The 21,112-nt window shown below is 44.9% G+C and overlaps 1 protein-coding gene and 1 long non-coding RNA gene across 2 annotated transcripts; both read left to right on the forward strand.

Moving 5' to 3' along the window:
- The first annotated feature begins 636 nt into the window (after positions 1 to 636).
- On the forward strand, positions 637 to 19,733 carry GPR37 (G protein-coupled receptor 37). Its single transcript, XM_083399764.1, has 2 exons — positions 637 to 2,831; positions 17,310 to 19,733. Exons 1-2 carry the CDS (start codon positions 1,809 to 1,811, stop codon positions 18,126 to 18,128), a joined length of 1,842 nt encoding a protein of 613 aa, XP_083255890.1. The 5' UTR covers positions 637 to 1,808; the 3' UTR covers positions 18,129 to 19,733.
- LOC310658344 lies at positions 2,869 to 5,298 on the forward strand. Its single transcript, XR_014502255.1, has 2 exons — positions 2,869 to 3,195; positions 3,404 to 5,298. It is a non-coding gene; the product is annotated as an uncharacterized lncRNA (long non-coding RNA).
- Positions 19,734 to 21,112: the final 1,379 nt, after the last annotated feature.

Genomic DNA, 21,112 nt, shown 5'->3' on the forward strand with positions numbered 1-21,112 from the left:
CTTGCACTTGACGTGCTTTCGAACTGCTAGGTTGGCAGGAGCAGGGACCGAGCAACAGGAGCTCACCCCGTCGTGGGGATTCGAACCGCTGACCTTCTGATCGGCAAGTCCTAGGCTCTGTGGTTTAACCCACAGCGCCACCCACGTCCCGTTAATAGGAAAATGAGAGTACCGCTCAACATTTTTAAAGGAAAAAAAGCACTGGGTATGGCTTATTTTGGATAGCAGTTCTTATGTTGGGGGGGGGGGGAGGAGAGTAGAACTGAGTTATCTGTGACGCAATTGGTCAGTTAGTTAAGTATTTCTATTTATTTACTTGCTTTGGGGAGCAACTACCCCCTGGCTAAGCCCATGGGCAGCCTCCTCAAATATTTTAGGGGGGGTCGAATGTCCTATGTCTACATGTCATCTTCATCCCTGTTCATCCCTGTTCATCCCTTGAGCATCCGCCCAAGAGAGAGAGGGGGAGAGAAATAGACGCCATGAAGAGAAACGCCAGCGAGGCGCCTCTGGCTCGCTCCTCTTAGGATCTGGGGCTAGAGGGACAAGCGCCGCTCGCCCCGGACCCCTGGGGGAGCGGCGCGTGCGCACTGCCGCCCGCCTCTCTTCCCGCCCCCCCCCTTCCCTCTTCTCGCTACAGAAGCCGCCACAAAGCGCGCAAGGAAGGGGAGCTCGCGTGAGCGCTCGGCGGAGGAGAGCGTAAGCCGCCAGGGGAAGCCGTGCGCTCGCGCCTGGTAGCCCGGAGGCGGGGAGAGAGAGAGAGAGAGGGAAGAGCCCAAGCTAAGAAAGCCGAGCCGAGCAGCGTCTCCCTCACAGGCTTCCCAGAGACGCGCACGGACAGCAGCAGCGGCGGCGGGTCTCTTCCTCTCCATCCGCCCAGCCGCTTAGACTGGAGGCAGCAGCAACACGTTGCTGTGGGCGCCGCTGCCAGCCAACTTGGCGCCGCTACCCGAGGCAACTTTGCGGGCGCCGGTGGGGCGGGAAGCCGCTCTCGTTTCATTGTTCTTCTTCTGGTTCTGAAATGCTTCGTTCGGTGGCCGCCGCAGCTCCGCCTCAGCTCCTTCGCCGGCGCAGCCGTGGGGCTTCTCCTCCTTCCCAGGCGCACGGAGCGCCTTGATCGCGCGCGCCGGCAGGCGACCCACTCGTGTGTGCCATCCGCTGGGAGCGGCGACGATGGAGCGCTTGGCTCGCTGCTTCCCCCCGGGGATCGCGCCCCGACGGCGGGCCAGCGGCTGAGGGCGATCTCGGGAGGGCGCGAGCAAAACGCCCCCAGGCAACCGTCGCTGGGAAAGGCGGAGCGCCCGGTGGCTCTCCGTGCGCGGGTCCAGCAGGACCGTCTGCGCTTGCAGTCTCCATTCGCGATCGGGGTTGATGCAACTTTTGAAGACCTGTCCCGAGAGGCTGCAGGAGGGGGTGGAAAAAACACACACATACACCCCTCTCTCCTGGGCAAGGAGATTTCTTTCTTTTATTTTTCTGGGTGAGGTTGGGCTCTTCTCTGTCTCCAAATCGTGGATACGTTTGCTGAGGACATGAGTCGAACTTGAAGCCTGTGCAAACGAAGGAACCGTATGGTTTGTTATCCATCATTCTCCGGATCATTTTTTTTTCCAGGTCAGCTCAGTGCTGTTTTTCTAGACCCTTGTTCTCTTACCATGGCAGTGGTGCCCATCTGAGCGTTGCTGGGACTGGAAAGGAGTCCTGGGTCCAGGTTATGGGTGAAATGGGTGTGACTGGCAGCTCCACTAGCTTGGGCAGTGGGTGTTACTAAAGGAGCACTGGAGGGCACCTAGCTCCTACCCTAAACCATGCAGCTTGTCAAGATGACACCCCTTGGCTTGGCTTGGCTCCTGGGCGCCCTGTCTGCCTTTGCCCATGGAGCATCGCCCCAGGTGCCAGTGAAGGGAGATGGCCTTGATGTTGGCAGAAAGGGCAGGGAGTGTGGATCATGGTGCCAGGCGGCCACTCCACTGCCCTGGCGAGTGGTGGCACCCAGGACTATGGGGGGCTTCCCTTTGGGGAGTGTTGCTCGGGCTTCCCTGCAGAAAGGGCACTTAGCCAGATCCAAGGCTACAGCTAGAGATTTGGGGGACTGGGGTCCCTTGGAGAATTATGATCGTGCCGGGGGCCAGACTGCAGCACAAACTGGCCAACAAAGAACTCACCCGCGGAAAGCCACACAGCATTCCAATGGCCCTTTGGAAGGAGGTGGCGAGAGCCAGCTGAATAAAGACCTTTCTGTAGTCTTGGAGGTTGGGAGATACTCTGATCTCCCTGGGGCACAGAAGAAGGAAAGCAGTAGAGACCCAGGAAGCTTTCGTTCCAAAAGGCATGCAAGAAGCAAGAGGGGAGCTGGGCAGCCCCAGGACGGAGGGAGTTCAGGAGAAGTCAAGGCTCTCACGGATAGTCTTGTAAGGAACTTCAGTGACTCAGTGGACAGCCAGATGACTCCTTCTCCTGGGCCAGAAAATGATTTCCCCCAGGCGTTGCCTTTGAATGGATCCACAGCTGGCTCTTTCAGGAATGGTACATTCCGACCAGCCCGGGTCAAGAACCCTTTCTACCCGCTGACTGAGGAATCATATGGTGCCTACGCAGTCATGTGCCTGTCGATAGTGATCTTTGGCATTGGGATAATGGGCAACATGGCAGTGATGTGCATCGTGTGCCACAACTACTACATGAGAAGCATCTCCAACTCCTTGCTGGCCAACCTAGCCTTCTGGGATTTTCTCATCATTTTTTTCTGCTTGCCTTTGGTAATCTTTCAAGAGCTCACCAAAAAGTGGCTGCTGGACGATTTCTCCTGCAAAATTGTACCGTACATCGAGGTAAGCACAGTGAATGCAATAACCTGCAATCTCATTTTTCCTGTTGCTCTTTGATGTCCCATATTTGCTGACAGTTAGTTAAGAATTATCCCTCTCCTGGGATGAGACTTCTTCCAGGAACGTTCTGTTCACTCCCATCAGTTGTTCCTCATAACCTAATGGTTGGATGTTGTCATGTTCATTTGGAGACGTGAAATATTTCTGCTTGCTTATTTATTTGACTCAGGTGGTGCTTAGCGGCTTCATAATTCTTCCGCCCACCTTTGACTAGTTCAGCGAGAGTATTTATGTTTTGAGTTGCTGTAGTCCTGTTGACTTCAGTGAGATCAGCACCTTGATTGTAAGCTCATTATATGAATGTACCGTATTTTTCGCTCTATAAGACGCACCAGACCACAAGACGCACCTAGTTTTTGGAGGAGGAAAACAAGAAAAAAAATATTCTGAATCCCAGATGCCAGAACAGCAGGATAGCTGCGCAGCCCGCATTCGCTCCATAAGACGCACACACATTTCCCCTTACTTTTTTAGGAGGGAAAAAGTGAGTCTTATAGAGCAAAAAATACGGTAAGTCGATTGAAGTTGGCTCTGATTCTCATGCATGGGGGCTTCCTTCTCTGCTGCATGTAAGGGTTGCTACCTGCACTCGCTTAGGGCATTTAGTAAGACAAGCTGTGTTTGGAAGATGGGATAACAATTTTTGGACTGTGCACCCTCTGCAATTTGATTTCAAAAGCAGATTCGAAGTGGTTCGAATAAACCTTACTTGGAAATATATGTTTTACGGCTTTAAGTTGAACTGACTCCCCACATAAATACATTTAGATCGGTGTTTAATAGGCTTAAATCCAAATATTCCACTTTAATTGATGGGCCAGGCTTTCAAAACAAACCACACGGTTGAAGGATGCCAATCCTGCACTCACAATGAAAAGGAACATAGAATCAGGGTACATCTCATTCAAATGCATGCATGTATTCACATGTGTGCATCAACTATATATGAAAGTACTTGATGCTCAAGAAGCCACCACGCATAGTGTGGTGTGGGGAAAGGAGTTGCCTATAACTCTTGCTCTTGCCAGATTTACTGCAGAAGATGAAAAATATTTTCATTCTCGAGTTGGAAAGTAATGGATTGAAGGATGTGGCTTGATAGTCAGAAAACCATCAAACTGATGGATGCATTATTAATGTAACTGGTTAGTTCCAAATCCCACGCTTCTGTCTTCTTTTCTTTAAATGCCTCAGGTTCCACTTAAATCCTTGCTTCTTGGCAAGAGTACAGATACTCTGCCAGGCCTTCAGCCAGCTGGCCAGAATCCTGCCACCATTCAGGTTGTCTGTTTTATTTATTTACTGGGGTGCACGCACACACACACCACACACACACTAAAGCTGGCTGATAGTTCTGTAGAGTAATTCTGGCAGGCTATACTACTCTGTGTGTGAGAGAAAGACAATATCCATTTAACTAACAGCAGTGGGGTAAGGGAAGATAAAAAATACCTACACTTCTCATTATATTTTAAGAAGGAGTTCCTGTTTGTTAAGCATGAAACTATTCATTGAATTGTATTTAAATCTGACTGGCATGGGGATGGAAGAGTGGGCGTGAACTTTTTCTCTTTCTTCCCAATCCTTTTGTATTGGGAGGCGCACCGGCATGAAAATGCATTGCCCAACAACTTGTAACTGTCACAGCTTTGATTTGTGACGTATAAATGCTCTCCTTTAGGGTATAGCCCTAAACTGCATCGCTCCTCATACAACACAGCTGTATTGAATAAATGTATCCCTTTTCACTGTGGAACCAGAGCTGTTTATAAAGTTAGATGTCCCAATAACAACTGCCAGTGTTCCTTTACTGGAGGTCTAGTCATTGTCAGGCAATCGTCAATGAAATCCATATCTGGATTTTAACTGTGTAGTTGCTACGTTTGGTTTTGTTGTGGTTTCTTCACCGTAAGCCAATTCTGGGAGGATCTGTGATCCTGAAAAGCAGTATATAGATTGTTTAAATAAGTGGCATGAAATTGTAAACCTGCAACGATGTGGGCGAACTCTCCCCTGTTCCTTACAAGGTCAGTGTTTTGCTTTTTATATTTTAAAGGTGCGTTTAGGTTATTAAGATTGTAAGATATGGATGGGGGAACCTGTAGCCCTTCAGATGTTATTGAATTCCAGCTCCCATCAACCCAGCCAACAAGACCAGTGGTGAAGGATGATGGGAGCTGTAGCTGAGCAGTGTCTGGAGATTTGCAAGTTTTCCATCTCTAAGAAAAGTCCCAATGGATCATGCTGAGGACTCATATCATATCATCCTGTTTCCAACCATGTCCAACCAATTATTTCCAGGAAACCAATGGATATGAAGCCAACTGTGTATGTTGGATGACAAGTACCTTATTTACCTGTCCTGACCCTACTGCCAATAAATATTTATTGGATGATCGACATTACAGAAGAGAGTAAACTATCTTTTCCCATTCACTTCCTCTGTATCATTCTTAATTACAACATATCCCTCTTTGCCCTCTGTTTTTCTAAAGCTGGTTTGGGGGGAAAAACCCCGTGCTAAAGCAGAACTGGGCTTACTGCGCCCCATTTAGGTATTAGAACAGGCTTCCTCAACCTCGGCCCTCCAGATGTTTTGAGACTACAATTCCCATCATCCCTGACCACTGGTCCTGATAGCTAGGGATCATGGGAGTTGTAGTCCCAAAACAGCTGGAGGGGCGAGGTTGAGGAAGCCGGTATTGGAGTTTCCCCATGAATCTGGTATACTTGGAGCAGTGTTTCTGAGCCACCTGATTTAAGAGACTGTCTGATGTTATAAGTGAATAGAGGCTGGGCAAATTGCCAGCTTTGACCCTCTTAAGTAAGCGAGGTTCCCATCCTGCTTTGTGGGAGAGATCGGTGTTCATTCAGAGAAAACTCCCATGAATGACCTATGTTCTATAGCCTCCAGAGTGTACAAAGGCAGTAACCTAGCGCACTGTTGCTCAACCCATGCTCATGTTGCTGCATGCTCCTGTGCTGGTGAAGCAATTGGGTTATCGCTGGCAATTTAACTGTTGAGCCAAGCACTTCTCATCCTGCTGTGTTAACAGAGTTGTTCTCTGAAGTCCAACCCGTATTTCGTCTTTGAGGTATGATTGCCATTTCTCCCTTCCGGCTAGTTCCCATGTCATCAGTAATATATGGATATTTTTATCATGTAGGTAGGCTCAGTCACCTGAATGCTTCCCAACCAAGCATCACCGGTGGCCTTGAAGGAAAAAGAAGGCTGGTAGGCACGATCACCTGAACTCTCATCTTACCTATATGCTCAAAAGATCCATTCATGGGTGCTGGCTGAAAGGGAGAAGCTTTGTGGTGAGAACCACACTCAAATCTTTATATCAGTCAGCCTGAATCAGTTCTTATTAAGGAGTAGACTGCTAAAATACAGTCATGCAATGTTTTTGAAGGTCTATACAAAGATTTATGAAGAGTTTAACCAAGCTTGCCCCAACCTTTGCAGTATTCATGCCAAATAAATTATGGATTTCATGTTCGTTTCATGCCACAAAATCATGAAGATTTATTAAGGCCTTGGGCTTCTGGCATGTTTCCAGTATGAATCTCTAAGCTCCACCTGGGACAAGTTGTTAGGGATATTTGGGTGTGGTCTATTCTGGTGAATTAGTTTCGTCAAATCTCTGGACCATAAACAAAAGGATTTTGCTGTGAGAGGAATTCTCTTTAAAGACTTAAAATCCAATTTTATGTTAATTTGCCTTTAGCTAATAAAAAACCCACACACAATGGAAAGCAGCTATTTAATTTCTAGTGTTTTCTCCTGAATTTATTCCCAAACTTTAATTTACTATGGAAACAGTATTATTCATATGCTGCATTTGCATTTTTCATTTGAAATCTTTTTTGTTAGTGGTGTAGTAGGAAGTCTGCTTAAAAACAAAACAACTGAAAATTGTATACAGTTTAAATTGTGTATACCAAGTAAAATGACCATGCAGTTTGGAAAATGTATTGTTTTGTGTTCTTCAGACAGTTTGCATATATTGTAAATTAGTAAGAGACTGCAAGAAATTGCTTCTCATAGCTGCAGCCCTGATGCATTTTCTACAGAGGTGTGCCCTTGATTTCTTTGGGAGTATTCCTGTGGAATGAAACTTGCAGCCTTAAATAGAACCAAAAAATAACAACAACATGTAACATTTAAGCTGAAGTCAATTGCTGTAGAGTAGATCCAGGGAAGAATTCTAATAATAATAATAATAATAATAATAATAATAATAATAATTTATATATATATATATCCCGCTCTCCCCAGCCGAAGCCGGGCTCAGAGCGGCTAACATCAAATGTATAGCACATTAACATAAAATCAGACAATCAATTAAAATACATCCTCAAATCAGATCAGGATCAGAATAAAATCCAATCAGATGGCAACCCGCAGATTAGGGTTGGGGACCTTAAATGCTCACCTGGCCCAACTGTTTGTGCTGAACGTATATGGGCCTGTGAGAAAAATATAGATTGCAAACAGGTACAAATGGTTGTGACATGTTCTCACTCTAAAGGTATTATGCTATTCTGATCGTGTTTGGTAAGGTAGTTATTTACAGGCCACTTCCACTGATAAAGGCCCCTTGGCTCACACTCACACAAACTTAAGCGATCTATAAATGACTCCTTTGGTGAGAGTTTTATTGATGCTGAATACATAACAGTACTTGTTAAGAGACACATCTCCTAGTAGGTGGATCAGATTATGAGCCTGCAAGTTAACCAACCAATTGCACCATAAACCAGGTGTATTTTACTTAGGGGGGTCTTCACTAATCCAAATTAACAATACTGCGTTTTCCCCAGTGCAGCCATTTGTGTTTTAATTACCCATCAGTACATCTGAGTAGGCGCTAATTATGCAGAAAATTTGTAATGAAAACATGCAAAAAAAGTACAAAATGTTATATATCTTTCTGTGCTATATATTGTTAAAATGTTCTTTGCAATTGCAGGCAATATTTGAAATGCCACTGAAAAAGCCTGTGGACACCCCATTCTGCCCTCACCCTGCCCCCTCTGTCTTCCGCCCCTTTTATGACATTTTGGGGTCACTTCCAGGTTTGGTGGGACGCACATATCGGAAGCGCCTAAAACGGTCGCTGCCTGTATTGTTTTCTGAATCCACATTTTTAAATTTAAAGTGACCTGGGGGACTTGCAGGGGATGGCAGAAGACTCTGAGAAGGCTAAGGGTTAGGCTGCTTCTTTTCATGTGGAGACAGACCAGTATCTTATTGAGAGCCCTGCTGGTCAAATGACACAGGCCTGCCACCTTCCTCTAGCTCAGTGGTGAGTCCCCTTCCATGCCTGTCTCCTCCATTATAAGATAAGGGCTAGAACTGCTTGGATAGGGCCAAATGGATTTGTCCAAGTGGGTTTTGAGGATAAACAGGCAATAAACAGGCCTTCCTTCCACACACCTGGGCTGTCATAAAATGGCCATTTGTTTCACTGGTAAATAACGATAGTTATAAAGGCATGCTTATTCTTGGATCTGAAGCAGTAGTAGTAGTTGTAGTAGTAGTAGTAGTAGTAATAATAATAATAATAATAATAATAATAATAATAATTTATTTATACCCCTTCCCCATCTGGCTGAGCCTCCCCAGCCACTCTGGGTGGCTTCCAACAGAACATTAAAATACAATAACCTATTAAATATTAAAAGCTTCCTTAAACCGGGCTGCCTTCAGATGTCTTCTAAAAGTCTGGTAGTTGTTTTTCTCTTTGACATTTGGTGGGAGGGCATTCCACAGGGCGGGTGCCACTACCGAGAAGGCCCTCTGCCTGGTTCCTTGTAACTTGGCTTCTCGCAGTGAGGGAACCACCAGAAGGCCCTCGGAGCTGGACCTCAGTGTCCAGGCAGGACGATGGGGGTGGAGACGCTCCTTCAGGTATACTGGACTGAGGCCGTTTAGGTCTTTAAAGGTCAGCACGAACACTTTGAATTTTGCTGAGAAACGTACTGCGAGCCAGTGTAGGTCTTTCAAGACTGGTGTTACATGGTCTCGGCAGCCACTCCCAGTCACCAGTCTAGCTGCCACATTCTGGATTAGTTGTAGTTTCCAGATCACCTTCAAAGGTAGCCCCACATAGAGCACATTGCAGTAGTCCAAGCGAGAGATAACTAGAGCATGCACCACTCTGGCGAGACAGTCTGAGGGCAGGTAGGGTCTCAGCCTGTGTACCAGATGGAGCTGGTAGACAGCTGCCCCGGACACAGAATTGACCTGCGCCTCCATGGACAGATGTGAGTCCAGAATGACTCCCAGGCTGCGCACCTGGTCCTTCAGGGGCACAGTTACCCCATTCAGGACCAGGGAGTCTTCCACACCCACCCACCTCCTGTCTCCCAAAAACAGTACTTCTGTCTTGTCAGAATTCAACCTTCATCTGTTAGCCGCCATCCATCCTCCAACCGCCTCCAGACAATTCCTTGCAACCAGTTATACAAACAGAAGCAGTGTACTTCCTTAGTCCACCTTCTAACTTAAATTGCTTTATGTCTTCTTCTTCTACTACTACTACTAATTTATTATTTATACCCTGCCCACCTGGCTGGGTTTCCCCAGCCACTCTGGGCAGCTTCCTACTCACGGCACCTTTGCAGTGTGGGGAGGACAGGAGCATAGTTACTCAGTGCTCCACGATACTAAAGTATTTGTCGAAGTGGTTCAAAGTGAATTTGGCAGAGAAAATTGGATTGGGCTTCCAGCACAGGTCGGCAAGTCGTGTGTGTCATAAGATCGATAGGTACACGGCTAATGTAGTTGGCTAATTCCACGTCCCACATTTTCTTTTCTTTAAAAGCCTGAAGTTCCGTTTAAATCCTTGCTTCCTGGCAAGCATTCCAAGTGTTCTGCCAGCCAAGCTTTTGACCAGCTGGTAAGATTTGTTTTTGATCATTCAGATACTAGAAAGGCTTGTGTCTCTCACTGTTCATTTCCCAGTTCCCTCCCCGCATCTTAAAAGATGCGAGTGCAGAAAAAGTAACAGTGGAGCTGGCTGATACAAATACTTGTATCGGGCTTAAACTCTGAATGTTGAGATTTCAAAACAGAAAGGGATTTGTCTTAGACTTGGCAGAAAACAGAGGTCAGCAATATTTGGGGAGTAAAAAAGCTACATTTGTTATCTCTGTGCTACAGAATTAGTTCTGCCTGTGCTGGCCTTGGCAATAAGCTCCCTTCTGAGTTTACACAGTAGAGGATGGCAGGATTGCTCTTTCAATTTGAGGAGGAACATCGGAAGCTGTACATAGGAGTCCAACCAGCGATCCATCTAGTTCAGTGTTATTTCTCTAGGGTTTCAGATGGTGGTCTTTTCCCAGCCTTAACCCGGGGATTCTGGGAATTGAACCTGGCACATTCTGACACGCAGAGCAGATGCTGTATTACTGCCCTTCCTGTAGCACAGAAACAGCAAGGCAACAGGACCAATAGCATCATGATGCTAGTTTGAAGGAGCTTGTATGCCAACAGCTTGCAAGACCTCAGTACCACTTCTGACGCCAACTTGGCAAGCTGGTCAAAGCATCTACGTGCAGCCAGTCCACCAACAGAATCCTTGGTCTTAGGTGCCCTTTAGATGTCACTCCAGCTGTATGTAAGCTACGTGCCAATTCTGTGGAAAAGATGGCCCACCCCACATAGTTGTATCATACAGACACAGCTGCAAGTTGCAGCGTGTCTCTGTTAATGGGAAAGCAGCCCCAACGCTCTTGAAGAAGAAGAAGTTTGGATTTGATATCTCATTTTATCACTACCCGAAGGCGTCTCAAAGCGGCTAACATTCTCCTTTCCCATCCTCCCCCACAACAAACACTCTGTGCGGTGAGTGGGGCTGAGAGACTTCAGCAAAGTGTGACTAGCCCAAGATCACCCAGCAGCTACATGTGGAGGAGCGGGGAAGCGAACCCGGTTTCCCAGATTATGAGTCCCCCGCTCTTAACCACTACACCACACTGGCTCTTGAGGCCACGTCCAACACAAATGCCATATCGAATGAACTGGGAAGGGGCAATTCATAGTGCAGACCAGGGGTCCTCAACCCTTCTATCCCTAGGGCCGAGTTGAGATGGCTGAAGAGACCCACAGCTCACAAAATGGTCACAGTCACAGAATACTGGCATGGAGGTAGATTTTGGCACAATCAGTTGGCAGTTACTGACTTCACTTTCTACTGATATCTAATCCACCTTTGGAAATTTACTTTCAAATTTGCCACAGCGTTTTCCTTACAGGCAAGGTGTTCCATAGGGCAGCTTTCCTCAAGCTTAAATGCAGACATTTGCCCTGGAGCTAATGTGACTCAGACACTCCATTATAGTCAGAAGCTGCTGATCCAGAAACTATAAGCAGAGCGAGCTTTTTCTTTTATATTTTCCCTTCCTCACATGCTTCTTACCAATCTCCTGTAATTTCGTCTCCTTTTCTCCTTTCCCACTCAGCTTGCACCTTATTCCCACCCTCAAACTGCCAGATTCTTTCATTCCTCCTCCCTGTTCTTTTCACATTCACTTCTTCCTCCTCCCCTAGCACCCTTCTTCCCTTATCTCCTTCCTTCCAATTCCCAATGTATTTATCATTCTTGTTGTTGCTAGTAGTATAGTAATAAAAATAACAACGCCCATTTCATCTCACTTGCCAGTTTCCTTCAACACCTCCACTGACCCTTTTCCCTCAGAGGAGGAAGACCTTCCTTTCTGCCCTTCCTCCCTGAATTTCTCTGCCTCCCAGACACCTTCACTCAGCATGCAGGGGGAGTTCTGGTGTTGGCATTGGCCTGTCACCATGTAAACATATGGTAAAAAATTAAGAAATGGTGTCCCCAAACACATGTTTGTCCTAGGTCTGAAAAGGTTGAAAATAACCAGGTTTAAATCAATTTATTTTGTTTGTGTAAATTACAAACCACTCTGTCTTTTCATAAACTGTCTCCTACTTTCACTTGGCCTATAGTCAGTTCCCAAAGAAACCATTGGAAAAAATGCTAATTTAAGAGTGGACCAATCTATCTCATTTGTGTGTGTGTGTGTTCATTTACAGTTTTATTTTGTTGATATTTTACTGTTGATGTGAACTTTCTTGAGGAACCCAGGCTGCATTCGCACGACAATTTATCCCATTTTCATGGTGTTTCCCTAACTGTACGGACTCTAATGGAAGATTGGGCAAGTTTAGTGCTTATTTTTTGCTTCCACAAAATAATGTTTGCAAATAATATGGGAATGAGTGCTAATCTTGTACTATATTCCGCCAAGGTAACAGCTCTGTAGTTACCAGGATGCAAACCAGTCTTTCTTGTTTTTGTAAAAAAGTATGGAACTTTGGGGATTCCTAGACCAGGGGTCAGCAACCTTTTTCAGCCATAGGCCGGTCCACCGTCCCTCAGACCATGTGGTGGGCTGGACTATATTTTGGGGGAACAAATGAACCAATTCCTATGCCCCACAAATAACCCAGAGATGCATTTAAATGGACACATTCTACTCATGTAAAAACACGCTGATTCCTGGACCATCCACGGGCCAGATTGAGAAGGCGATTGGGCCGCATCCGGCCCCCGGGCCTTAGTTTGCCTACCCCTGTCCTAGCCCTTTTCTGCCCCGTTCCTCTGTCCCTCCAACCATAGGAGTCAGGGGTGTTCTAAGGAAACATTTCCCTTGCTCTCATCCAGTGGTAGACATTTCAGAATCCTGACTATATTAGGGCAGCTTTGTCTTCAAGGCTGATCTTAGGAGTTACAGACAAGAAATAATTCCATACAGGACGTTGGGCTGGCAGAGAAGAGAGGGAGCGCCTTCTCTATTCTCAACCTAGAAATTGAGCAGGCTACTGCAGAAGAGAGCAGTGTCTAATTTGCCTCTTCTGCCAGCAGGCTAGTAATTTCTGTGGACTTATTTACAAGGCTGTGTTTGAGGCAGGTGGGTGGAGTCACTGCACATAAGGCATTCAAAGGTGCCGGATTCTGTTGCTTTAGAAATAAAAAGGAATGCAATATAATGAAATGATAACAATTATTAATACAGTTTTTTTTAAAAAAACCCGGCAGTTGATAAGACTTTCTGTACTGTCACACAAAACTTTAATATGGGGCACAGCAATAGTTGGTACTTACTTCAGCACTTACATCAGTTCACTGATATATCTTTTTAAAAAATATTTTTATTGGTTTTTAGCTTACAAACTTATAAAACATACCTCACAGTTTATCACAGATACATTCTTATTTGGACTTCCATCAGCACCTCTGATAATCCTCAGTCTTAATCACTTCTTAACTTAATATTGACATTAAATCTTTTAACATATCATCTCTCTTTTTCCATTTTTACTATATTTCTAATATTACTCCTCACAGAACTTCTTGCAAACCTACAAATGTCACCTGATCATCACAAATACTTTTCACATAGTTTGTAAATTTACTCCAGTCTTCGGTAAACTTCTGGTCTCGCTGGTTTCGGATCCTTCCTGTTAGTTTGTCCAATTCCGCATAGTCCATTAATTTCATCCTCCATTCTTCCATCGTTGGTAATTCTTCTTGCTTCCATTTTTGGGCCAATAATATTCTTGCAGCCGTTACCACATATAAAAACAACTTACTTTCCTTTCTATTTATATCATTTCCAAGAATACCCAAGAGAAATGCTTCTGGTTTCTTTATGAATGTATATTTCAACATTTTTTTCAACTCATTATATATCATCTCCCAGAAGCATTTCACCTTTTTACATTCCTACCACATATGATGAAATGTTCCCTCTTTTTCTTTACATTTCCAACATTTATTACTAACTTTATACATTTTTGCTAGCTTAACTGGTGTAATATACCATCTATACATCATTTTCATCACATTTTCTTTTAACGCATTACATGCAGTAAATTTTAATCCTTCTTTCCATAGTTTTACCCAGTCAATCAACTGTATTTTATACCCAAAATCTTTGGCCCAATGAATCATAACAGACTTAACCTCCTCATCTTTCAAGTGCCATTCAAGCAGCAATTTATACATTTTAGACAAAAAATTTAAATCGTTATTCAGCATGTCTTGTTGAAACTTCGATTAGCTCACTGGTATATCACTCGCAACGTGTCTTTTGAAGTGGGTTAATTATTCTTATTCTGTCATAAGAACTACTCGGTGAGGTTTTAAGCAATTGTGTAATTTCTGTTTCAGAGCCCAGAGACTGAAACTGAGAGATGATTGAAACTTGGCCTTGATGTCAGTTGAGCTAATAGTTAAATGTATGGGAATATGCTATTAAGAACGTCCGGGTTTTGAAGCCAAGGTCACAAGACTTAATTTTTTCTGTTTTAGTAGCTCCGTGATGTTGTAAAAACCCCCCACAACCAACTTATTTGTTAGCTATTTTAGCCCTGGCCCGTTCTTTTGACCTAAGTTTTACTACCTCAGAATGAGGGCATATGTTTTCCCCTTCTCAATTAAACTACACATTTGGTTTGTGTTTGCTAAGCTTTTTCCTCCGACTGTATCCCTGACAGTTTAACTCACCAAATTAATAGATTTGCCTACCAAAAGAAAATATTTACCGTTCTTCAGCTGTGGCATAATTAAGCGTGTATCTCATTGCAGGGCTCCATGATTCTCGAGAAGAAATATCAGAATTGCTCAGTTGAGCTAGAGTTTACCAGGTTTTATCCTAAGTGCCTCATATTTCGCAGGGATATTGACTTTTAGCAATCAGATATGCCCATTAAATACTGAAGGCCAATGTGTGGGATACATTTCTATAATTGCATATAATTACACACTCTGTCCTTGTGGAACTTTTTATGAGATGTACATAAACAAGAATATTTCAAAATTATGATTGGAATCTGCCTTCCTTTTGAAATGTGCCTGCTATAGAATCTTAATTATCTCAGCAAACATTAAATAAGCAAAAAATTACAGTCAGCTGCCCAGTATTTTAAGGGTGTTCTTTTTAAAAAAACTGATGTACTATGTGGATGCCGAGCTAATTTATAATAAAGGCAAGCCTCTGGGATAGGGGGAGAAGAAAAATCTTTAGCAGTTCCTGTTTGTACTCCTTCAAAGCTCCAGTGCATCTTGACAGAGATTTATTTTTAAAAAACAACCTTCGGAAGAGCCACCTTTCAGTATTACAACCTATGGGAAATTTGCATAGAGTAAACCAATAAGAGCACATGCAAAAGGTCTAGGCCTGGGTGGTGTATCAATATATCGCTTGAAACCGAATTGCGAGAGTGGTTTTAGATTTTCCAGTCACGCAATGTATCGAGAGATGGGACACGGGTGGAGATGGGACACGGGTGGCGCTGTGGGTAAAAGCCTCAGCGCCTAGGGCTTGCCGATCAAAAGGTCAGCGGTTCGAATCCCCGCGGCGGGGTGCGCTCCCGTTGTTCGGTCCCAGTGCCTGCCAGCCTAGCAGTTCGAAAGCACTCCCGGGTGCAAGTAGATAAATAGGGACCGCTTACTGGCGGGAAGGTAAATGGCGTTTCCGTGTGCTGCGCTGGCTCGCCAGAGCAGCGATGTCATGCTGGCCACGTGACCTGGAAGTGTCTCCGGACAGCGCTGGCCCTCGGCCTCTTTGAGTGAGATGGGTGCACAACCCTAGAGTCTGTCAAGACTGGCCCGTACTGGCAGGGGTACCTTTACCTTTTAATGTATTGAGAATCCCCAACACGTCGCAGTGCCCATCTGGCAGCCTGCAAAGGCAGTTTGCGCCTCCTGAGCCTAAAAGTTCAGGCGAGCATAGGGTTACCAGACGTCCCCGGTTCCTGGGGACAGTCCCCAGATTTGCAAATCTGTTCCCGGGAAATAGCGGCAGCCTCAGCAGCCCAGAGACAGCCTGGTAGCACGGTTTGCTCTGGCTAGCTTCCGGAGCTGCTTGCTGCTGTGGCACCCGCCATGTTTCCTCACCGGAAGTCCCCATATGATGTGTCTTGCGCAATCTCCTGTCCCCTTTTCCCTTTGTTTTGACTAATGGGGGAGGCTCAGGAGTGGCGGCCGGCCGGCCGTTGCCCAGTTTTTTAAAAACTCTGTGCATTTATGTTTCACAGGCTGTGAAAGAAGGGCTTTGCACCTTTATACAATACGCATGTATGCTTGGGCCCAGGGTCTTTTGCCTCACCATCCCCATTACTGACTCCCTGTTGCTACTCAGCTTTAAAAAATAATCTGGTAACCATAGGCTAGCAGTGAGGTTCGGGCACTGTGTTTCTATTTACCTGCCAGGGACAAATACAAAGAGCGCCAACCCGAGAAATCTCCAGAGTGGAGGGCAGGAAGTGGCGAACTCACAGACAGAACTGTGGCTCTCGGTAGCTGCCACTTGCATGCCGAGAGATTGTCGCGACGAGCCATGGCTGGCTGTTTCAGGGAGGCCAGAGGCTCCGCAGTGCCCTGCCATGCGGTGCCCCGGCCAATGCACTCTGCCATGATCTCTTAGATGATGCTGGCGTTAGTCTGTCATAGTTTGTATGTTAATTATGCCTGTTGAAGGATAGGGTAGATATTCCTACAGTAGAGAAATAACTGGCTTGCGGGTCAGGCTAGCAGCCATCTTGAAATCTAGTACTGAATATTGTATACCTTTAAGTGAGGGGTAGCCAAAGTGGAGCCCTCCCGATGTTAGTGGACTTTGTTGTTGTTTAGTCGTTTAGTCGTGTCCGACTCTTCGTGACCCCATGGACCAGAGCACGCCAGGCACTCCTGTCTTCCACTGCCTCCCACAGTTTGGTCAAACTCATGCTGGTAGCTTCAAGAATGCTATCCAACCATCTCATCCTCTGTTGTCCCCTTCTCCTTGTGCCCTCCATCTTTCCCAGCATCAGGGTCTTTTCCAGGGAGTCTTCTCTTCTCATGAGGTGGCCAAAGTATTGGAGTCTCAGCTTCAGGATCTGTCCTTCCAGTGAGCACTCAGGGCTGATTTCCTTAAGAATGGATAGGTTTGATCTTCTTGCAGTCCATGGGACTCTCAAGAGTCTCCTCCAGCACCATAATTAAAAAGCATCAACTCCCATTATGCCATACTCTCTTGGCCATGGTATGATGATGATGATGTGATTATGTGTACCCTGCCCATCTGGCTGGGTTTCCCCAGCCACTCTGGGCGGCTCCCAACAGAATTAAAAGCACAATAAAACATCAGACATGAAAAACTTCCCTAAACAGGGCTGCCTTCCGATGTCTTCTAAAAGTCAGATCGTTGTTTATTTCCTTGACATCTGATGGGAGGGCGTTCCACAGGGTGGGCACCACTACCGAGAAGGCCCTGCGGGTTGAGACTGATGGGAGCTGTAGTCTGGAGCGCATCATATTGACTGTTTCTGTTCTCTATTAAGGTGCATATTTCAAGTCCTTGTTCATATTTAAACTCACTTTTGTATTTCTCCCTATCCAGGTGGCATCCCTTGGAGTAACTACCTTCACGTTATGTGCCCTCTGCATAGACCGTTTCCGTGCTGCCACGAACGTGCAGATGTATTACGAGATGATTGAAAACTGTACGTCGACAACCGCCAAGCTGGCTGTTATATGGGTCGGGGCTCTGTTGCTGGCGCTCCCTGAGGTGGTTCTGCGCCAATTGACTAAGGAAAACTCGGAAGCCGGTGGGAGCCCTCCCGTGGAAAGGTGCGTGGTGAAGATCTCTCCCCACTTGCCTGACACCATCTATGTTTTAGCCCTCACATACGACGGCGCGAGGCTCTGGTGGTATTTTGGCTGTTATTTCTGCTTGCCTACGCTCTTCACCATTACTTGCTCTTTGGTTACGGCAAGGAAAATCCGAAAGGTGGAGAAGGCCTGTACGAGGGGAAACAAGCGACAAATTCAGCTGGAAAGCCAGATGAACTGCACAGTCGTGGCTCTGACCATTTTATACGGTTTCTGCATCATTCCTGAAAACATCTGCAATATTGTCACCGCCTACATGTCCACGGGGGTTTCTCAGCAGACTATGGACCTCCTGCACCTTATTAGCCAGTTTCTGTTGTTCTTCAAATCCTGTGTGACTCCGGTTCTCCTTTTCTGTCTTTGTAAACCATTCAGCCGAGCCTTTATGGAGTGTTGCTGTTGCTGCTGTGACGAGTGCATCCAGAAATCCTCCACCGTGACAAGTGACGATAATGACAATGAATATACTACAGAGCTTGAACTCTCCCCTTTCAGTACTATACGTCGTGAGATGTCCACATTTGCCTCTGTTGGGACTCACTGTTAGCTCACCCTTTTGATCGACACGCAGGTCCAGCTTGCAAAAATCTGCCGGGGTTGTTCTGTCGACTTCAGTGGGATCCTGGGTTTTGCCATTTGATTTGATTTCAACATAGTTTATGTTGAGAGACGAGAAGCAAATGGAAGTCCTGTAAGGCCGACTGTAAACTGGTTTGCATATTAACATATTTGCTTTGAGAAATAAGTTTTAGTCACTAAAAACAAAGACGTACTGCCAATGTGGAGTTATAAATCATTTCATATATGGTGCTAGCGCTCTGTGTCTGAAGGGAAGGCAGAAGCCAATCCTATGTATCATTTAATTTAATTTTCTGCTAGATATTATTTTGGCTGCTAAAACAAAAAAAAAACTACATTGAGAATGATCCAGCTTATGGTAAGCGTTTCTGATATCCCAGGGAATGGCGCATGAAGCCATCACCTTGGTGAAGCTATGGAGGTCTGATTCTAGTCAGTTCCTGGATGGATGGCCGTGCGGGAGCCATACTTACGTTGCCTTCAGTTCCATGTTGGAAGAAAGATGGGAAATAAATGAAGAAGAGGAAGAAATAATGCTTGAATCCTAATCACAGTTAACCTAAGAACCTTCACTGAACACAGTGAAGTTGCTTGAGAGTAAATGTGCATATGATTCTGCAGTTGTGCCATCGGTTCCCCTGTAGCAATTAGTGGTCGACAAATACTAATAATCCCATTGATTTCAGTGGGAGAAAATGAAGCGTATTCTTAAATCTCCTTCAGGACTTGAAATTGTTTAATGTAGGCCGAACCAGGCACATTGTTTTCCCTATTCTCCCCCCCCCCAACCCCCCAACCCCAAGTTTTATGGAAATATATGGTTTGCAGTATTTAAGAATAGTTTGAAGACATTAATTGGTTATTTTAAAAATAGTATAAAATACTTGAGTTTCCTACTTTGCTGAGCAGCTTTTTAACGGCTCTACCAAATTATTTCCACAATGAGGAAAGCCGTCATTTGTTTCTTTGCATTAACTACAAAACTGAATGAGTCATAATTGCATAGCACTCTTGGCGATAACTTGTCTTGATAGCAGAAGGCTGATTCTCTCTTCCTATATGAGTAGCAATTGTTTATTTTTGTTTTTAAACAGCACTAGTGCAGACTATATTTACAAATGTATGCCTGGCTTCTTGGTGCCTGCCCTTCTTTGGATACCTCTAGTTGCACATTATTGCACTGAATTGGAAGTCAAGAGATATCTGCACAGTGGCTTCCCAATCTTGTATATCTAAAGGAAATAACCTGCGTTATTAAAACAAATCCCATAATTTTTCAATGTACAATGTACAGTCAGAAGATTTGATATTTCTACAATGGGTATTTCCTTTCTAACACATAGATGTAGACTAAGTTATTATGTTCTGTTCAATCCATGGAATTTCACTCACGTCAGGGTGTATTGCCTGTAATTCCTTTATTTTCTTTTTACAGTGTTTTTTTGTTTTTTACACTAAGGGTATGTCCTCAGTCTGTGTGTATAATTCCTGCTGTAAGTGATGGTGCTGTTGTAGGGGGTGAGATGTAAGAATTTGCTACAGAATTAGTGACAATAAATTTGAAGGCTTGCAATGTGTGGTGCATAATTTCCGCCCTTCACTCCCGGTTTTCATTCAAAACATAAATTGAGTCAAATTTCAGAAAATTTGATAGACTGTTTTGCTGGCTGTCACATGTCTTATGCAAAATCTCTACTAAGCCTGCACCATCTATTTACTACTACAATGAGGCAGGAATATTACTGTGGCAGACAGAAAGATCCCCTCTCCACTCTTCCTGTGTGCTATTCTGAAAGTTCTTCCAGCCCTTCCAATCCAATTTGGGGGGCAGGCGGGGAGGTGAGACCCATTACACAGAACTTCTGCTGGGGCTTGTTAGCTGAATTCCACCTTTTATATTTGGGCCATCTTGATATATATATATATACACAGAGAGAGAGAGAGAACTTAACTGAATTTGTGAATAATACACCTATCGTTTCCATGAGATGCATTTACAGTGGTACCTCAGGTTACATACGCTTCAGGTTACAGACTCCGCTAACCCAGAAATAGTGCTTCAGGTTAAGAACTTTGTTTTAGGATGAGAACAGAAATCGTGCTCCGTCGGCGTGGCGGCAGCAGGAGGCCCTATTAGCTAAAGTGGTGCTTCAGGTTAAGAATAGTTTCAGGTTAAGAACGGACCTCCAGAATGAATTAAGTATTTAACCTGGGGTACCACTGTAATGTTCACCCGGCAAGGAATGGGGAGGGGTGTCATTGTCCTTGGTCCTTAAGATTAAAAATGCAAGGTTTTTTTTGAACTATTTATGTTCCTGATGCACTTCATTCATAGATTTGTTATTCAATCACTTCCACATGTGCTAAAAAATAACTAAAGGGACATGACTTAACAGCAGCAAGGAAGTCAGAATAATGCGAGTCAAAATTAGGCAAAGCTAGGACAAAGTTTTACAAAAGAGTGCCAGTTTTTTAAAATTTACTGCAGCTTCTGATCCTGCTCTTAAAGGAAAACCAGGCACCCAGCAATTAAACTGGTGTAACTTTTACACCTTAAATCCATGCCGGAAAAGGCTTTTTTGTGTTGCTTCGCCGTTAAGAGCAAAAAAAATAAAGGCCACTTATTGTAGTGGAACAGGATAAAAATGGGTGAGGCTGCACAGTCAGCAAGAGGTACTTGAAGCATAGTATCATGTTTCATGAAGCCTGGGGCTTGGGGAGGTGGTGAATACGGTCAGTCCGACTTTCTTCTGGGCAAGCCAAGTCAGGCCATAGCTAAATGGTAGAGCACCTGCTTTGCATGCAGAAGGTACCGGGTTCAATCCATGGCATCTCCAGGTAGGACTGGAATGCTCCCTGTCTGAAACTTGAGAGCCACTGCTTGTCATTCTATACAACATTGACTCCATATAAAGCAGCATCCTATGTTCCCATGTCATGTCTCTTTAGCAG

The sequence above is a fragment of the Podarcis tiliguerta genome, assembly GCF_965153285.1.
Source record: "Podarcis tiliguerta genome assembly, chromosome: 10".
Lineage (NCBI taxonomy): Eukaryota > Metazoa > Chordata > Lepidosauria > Squamata > Lacertidae > Podarcis > Podarcis tiliguerta.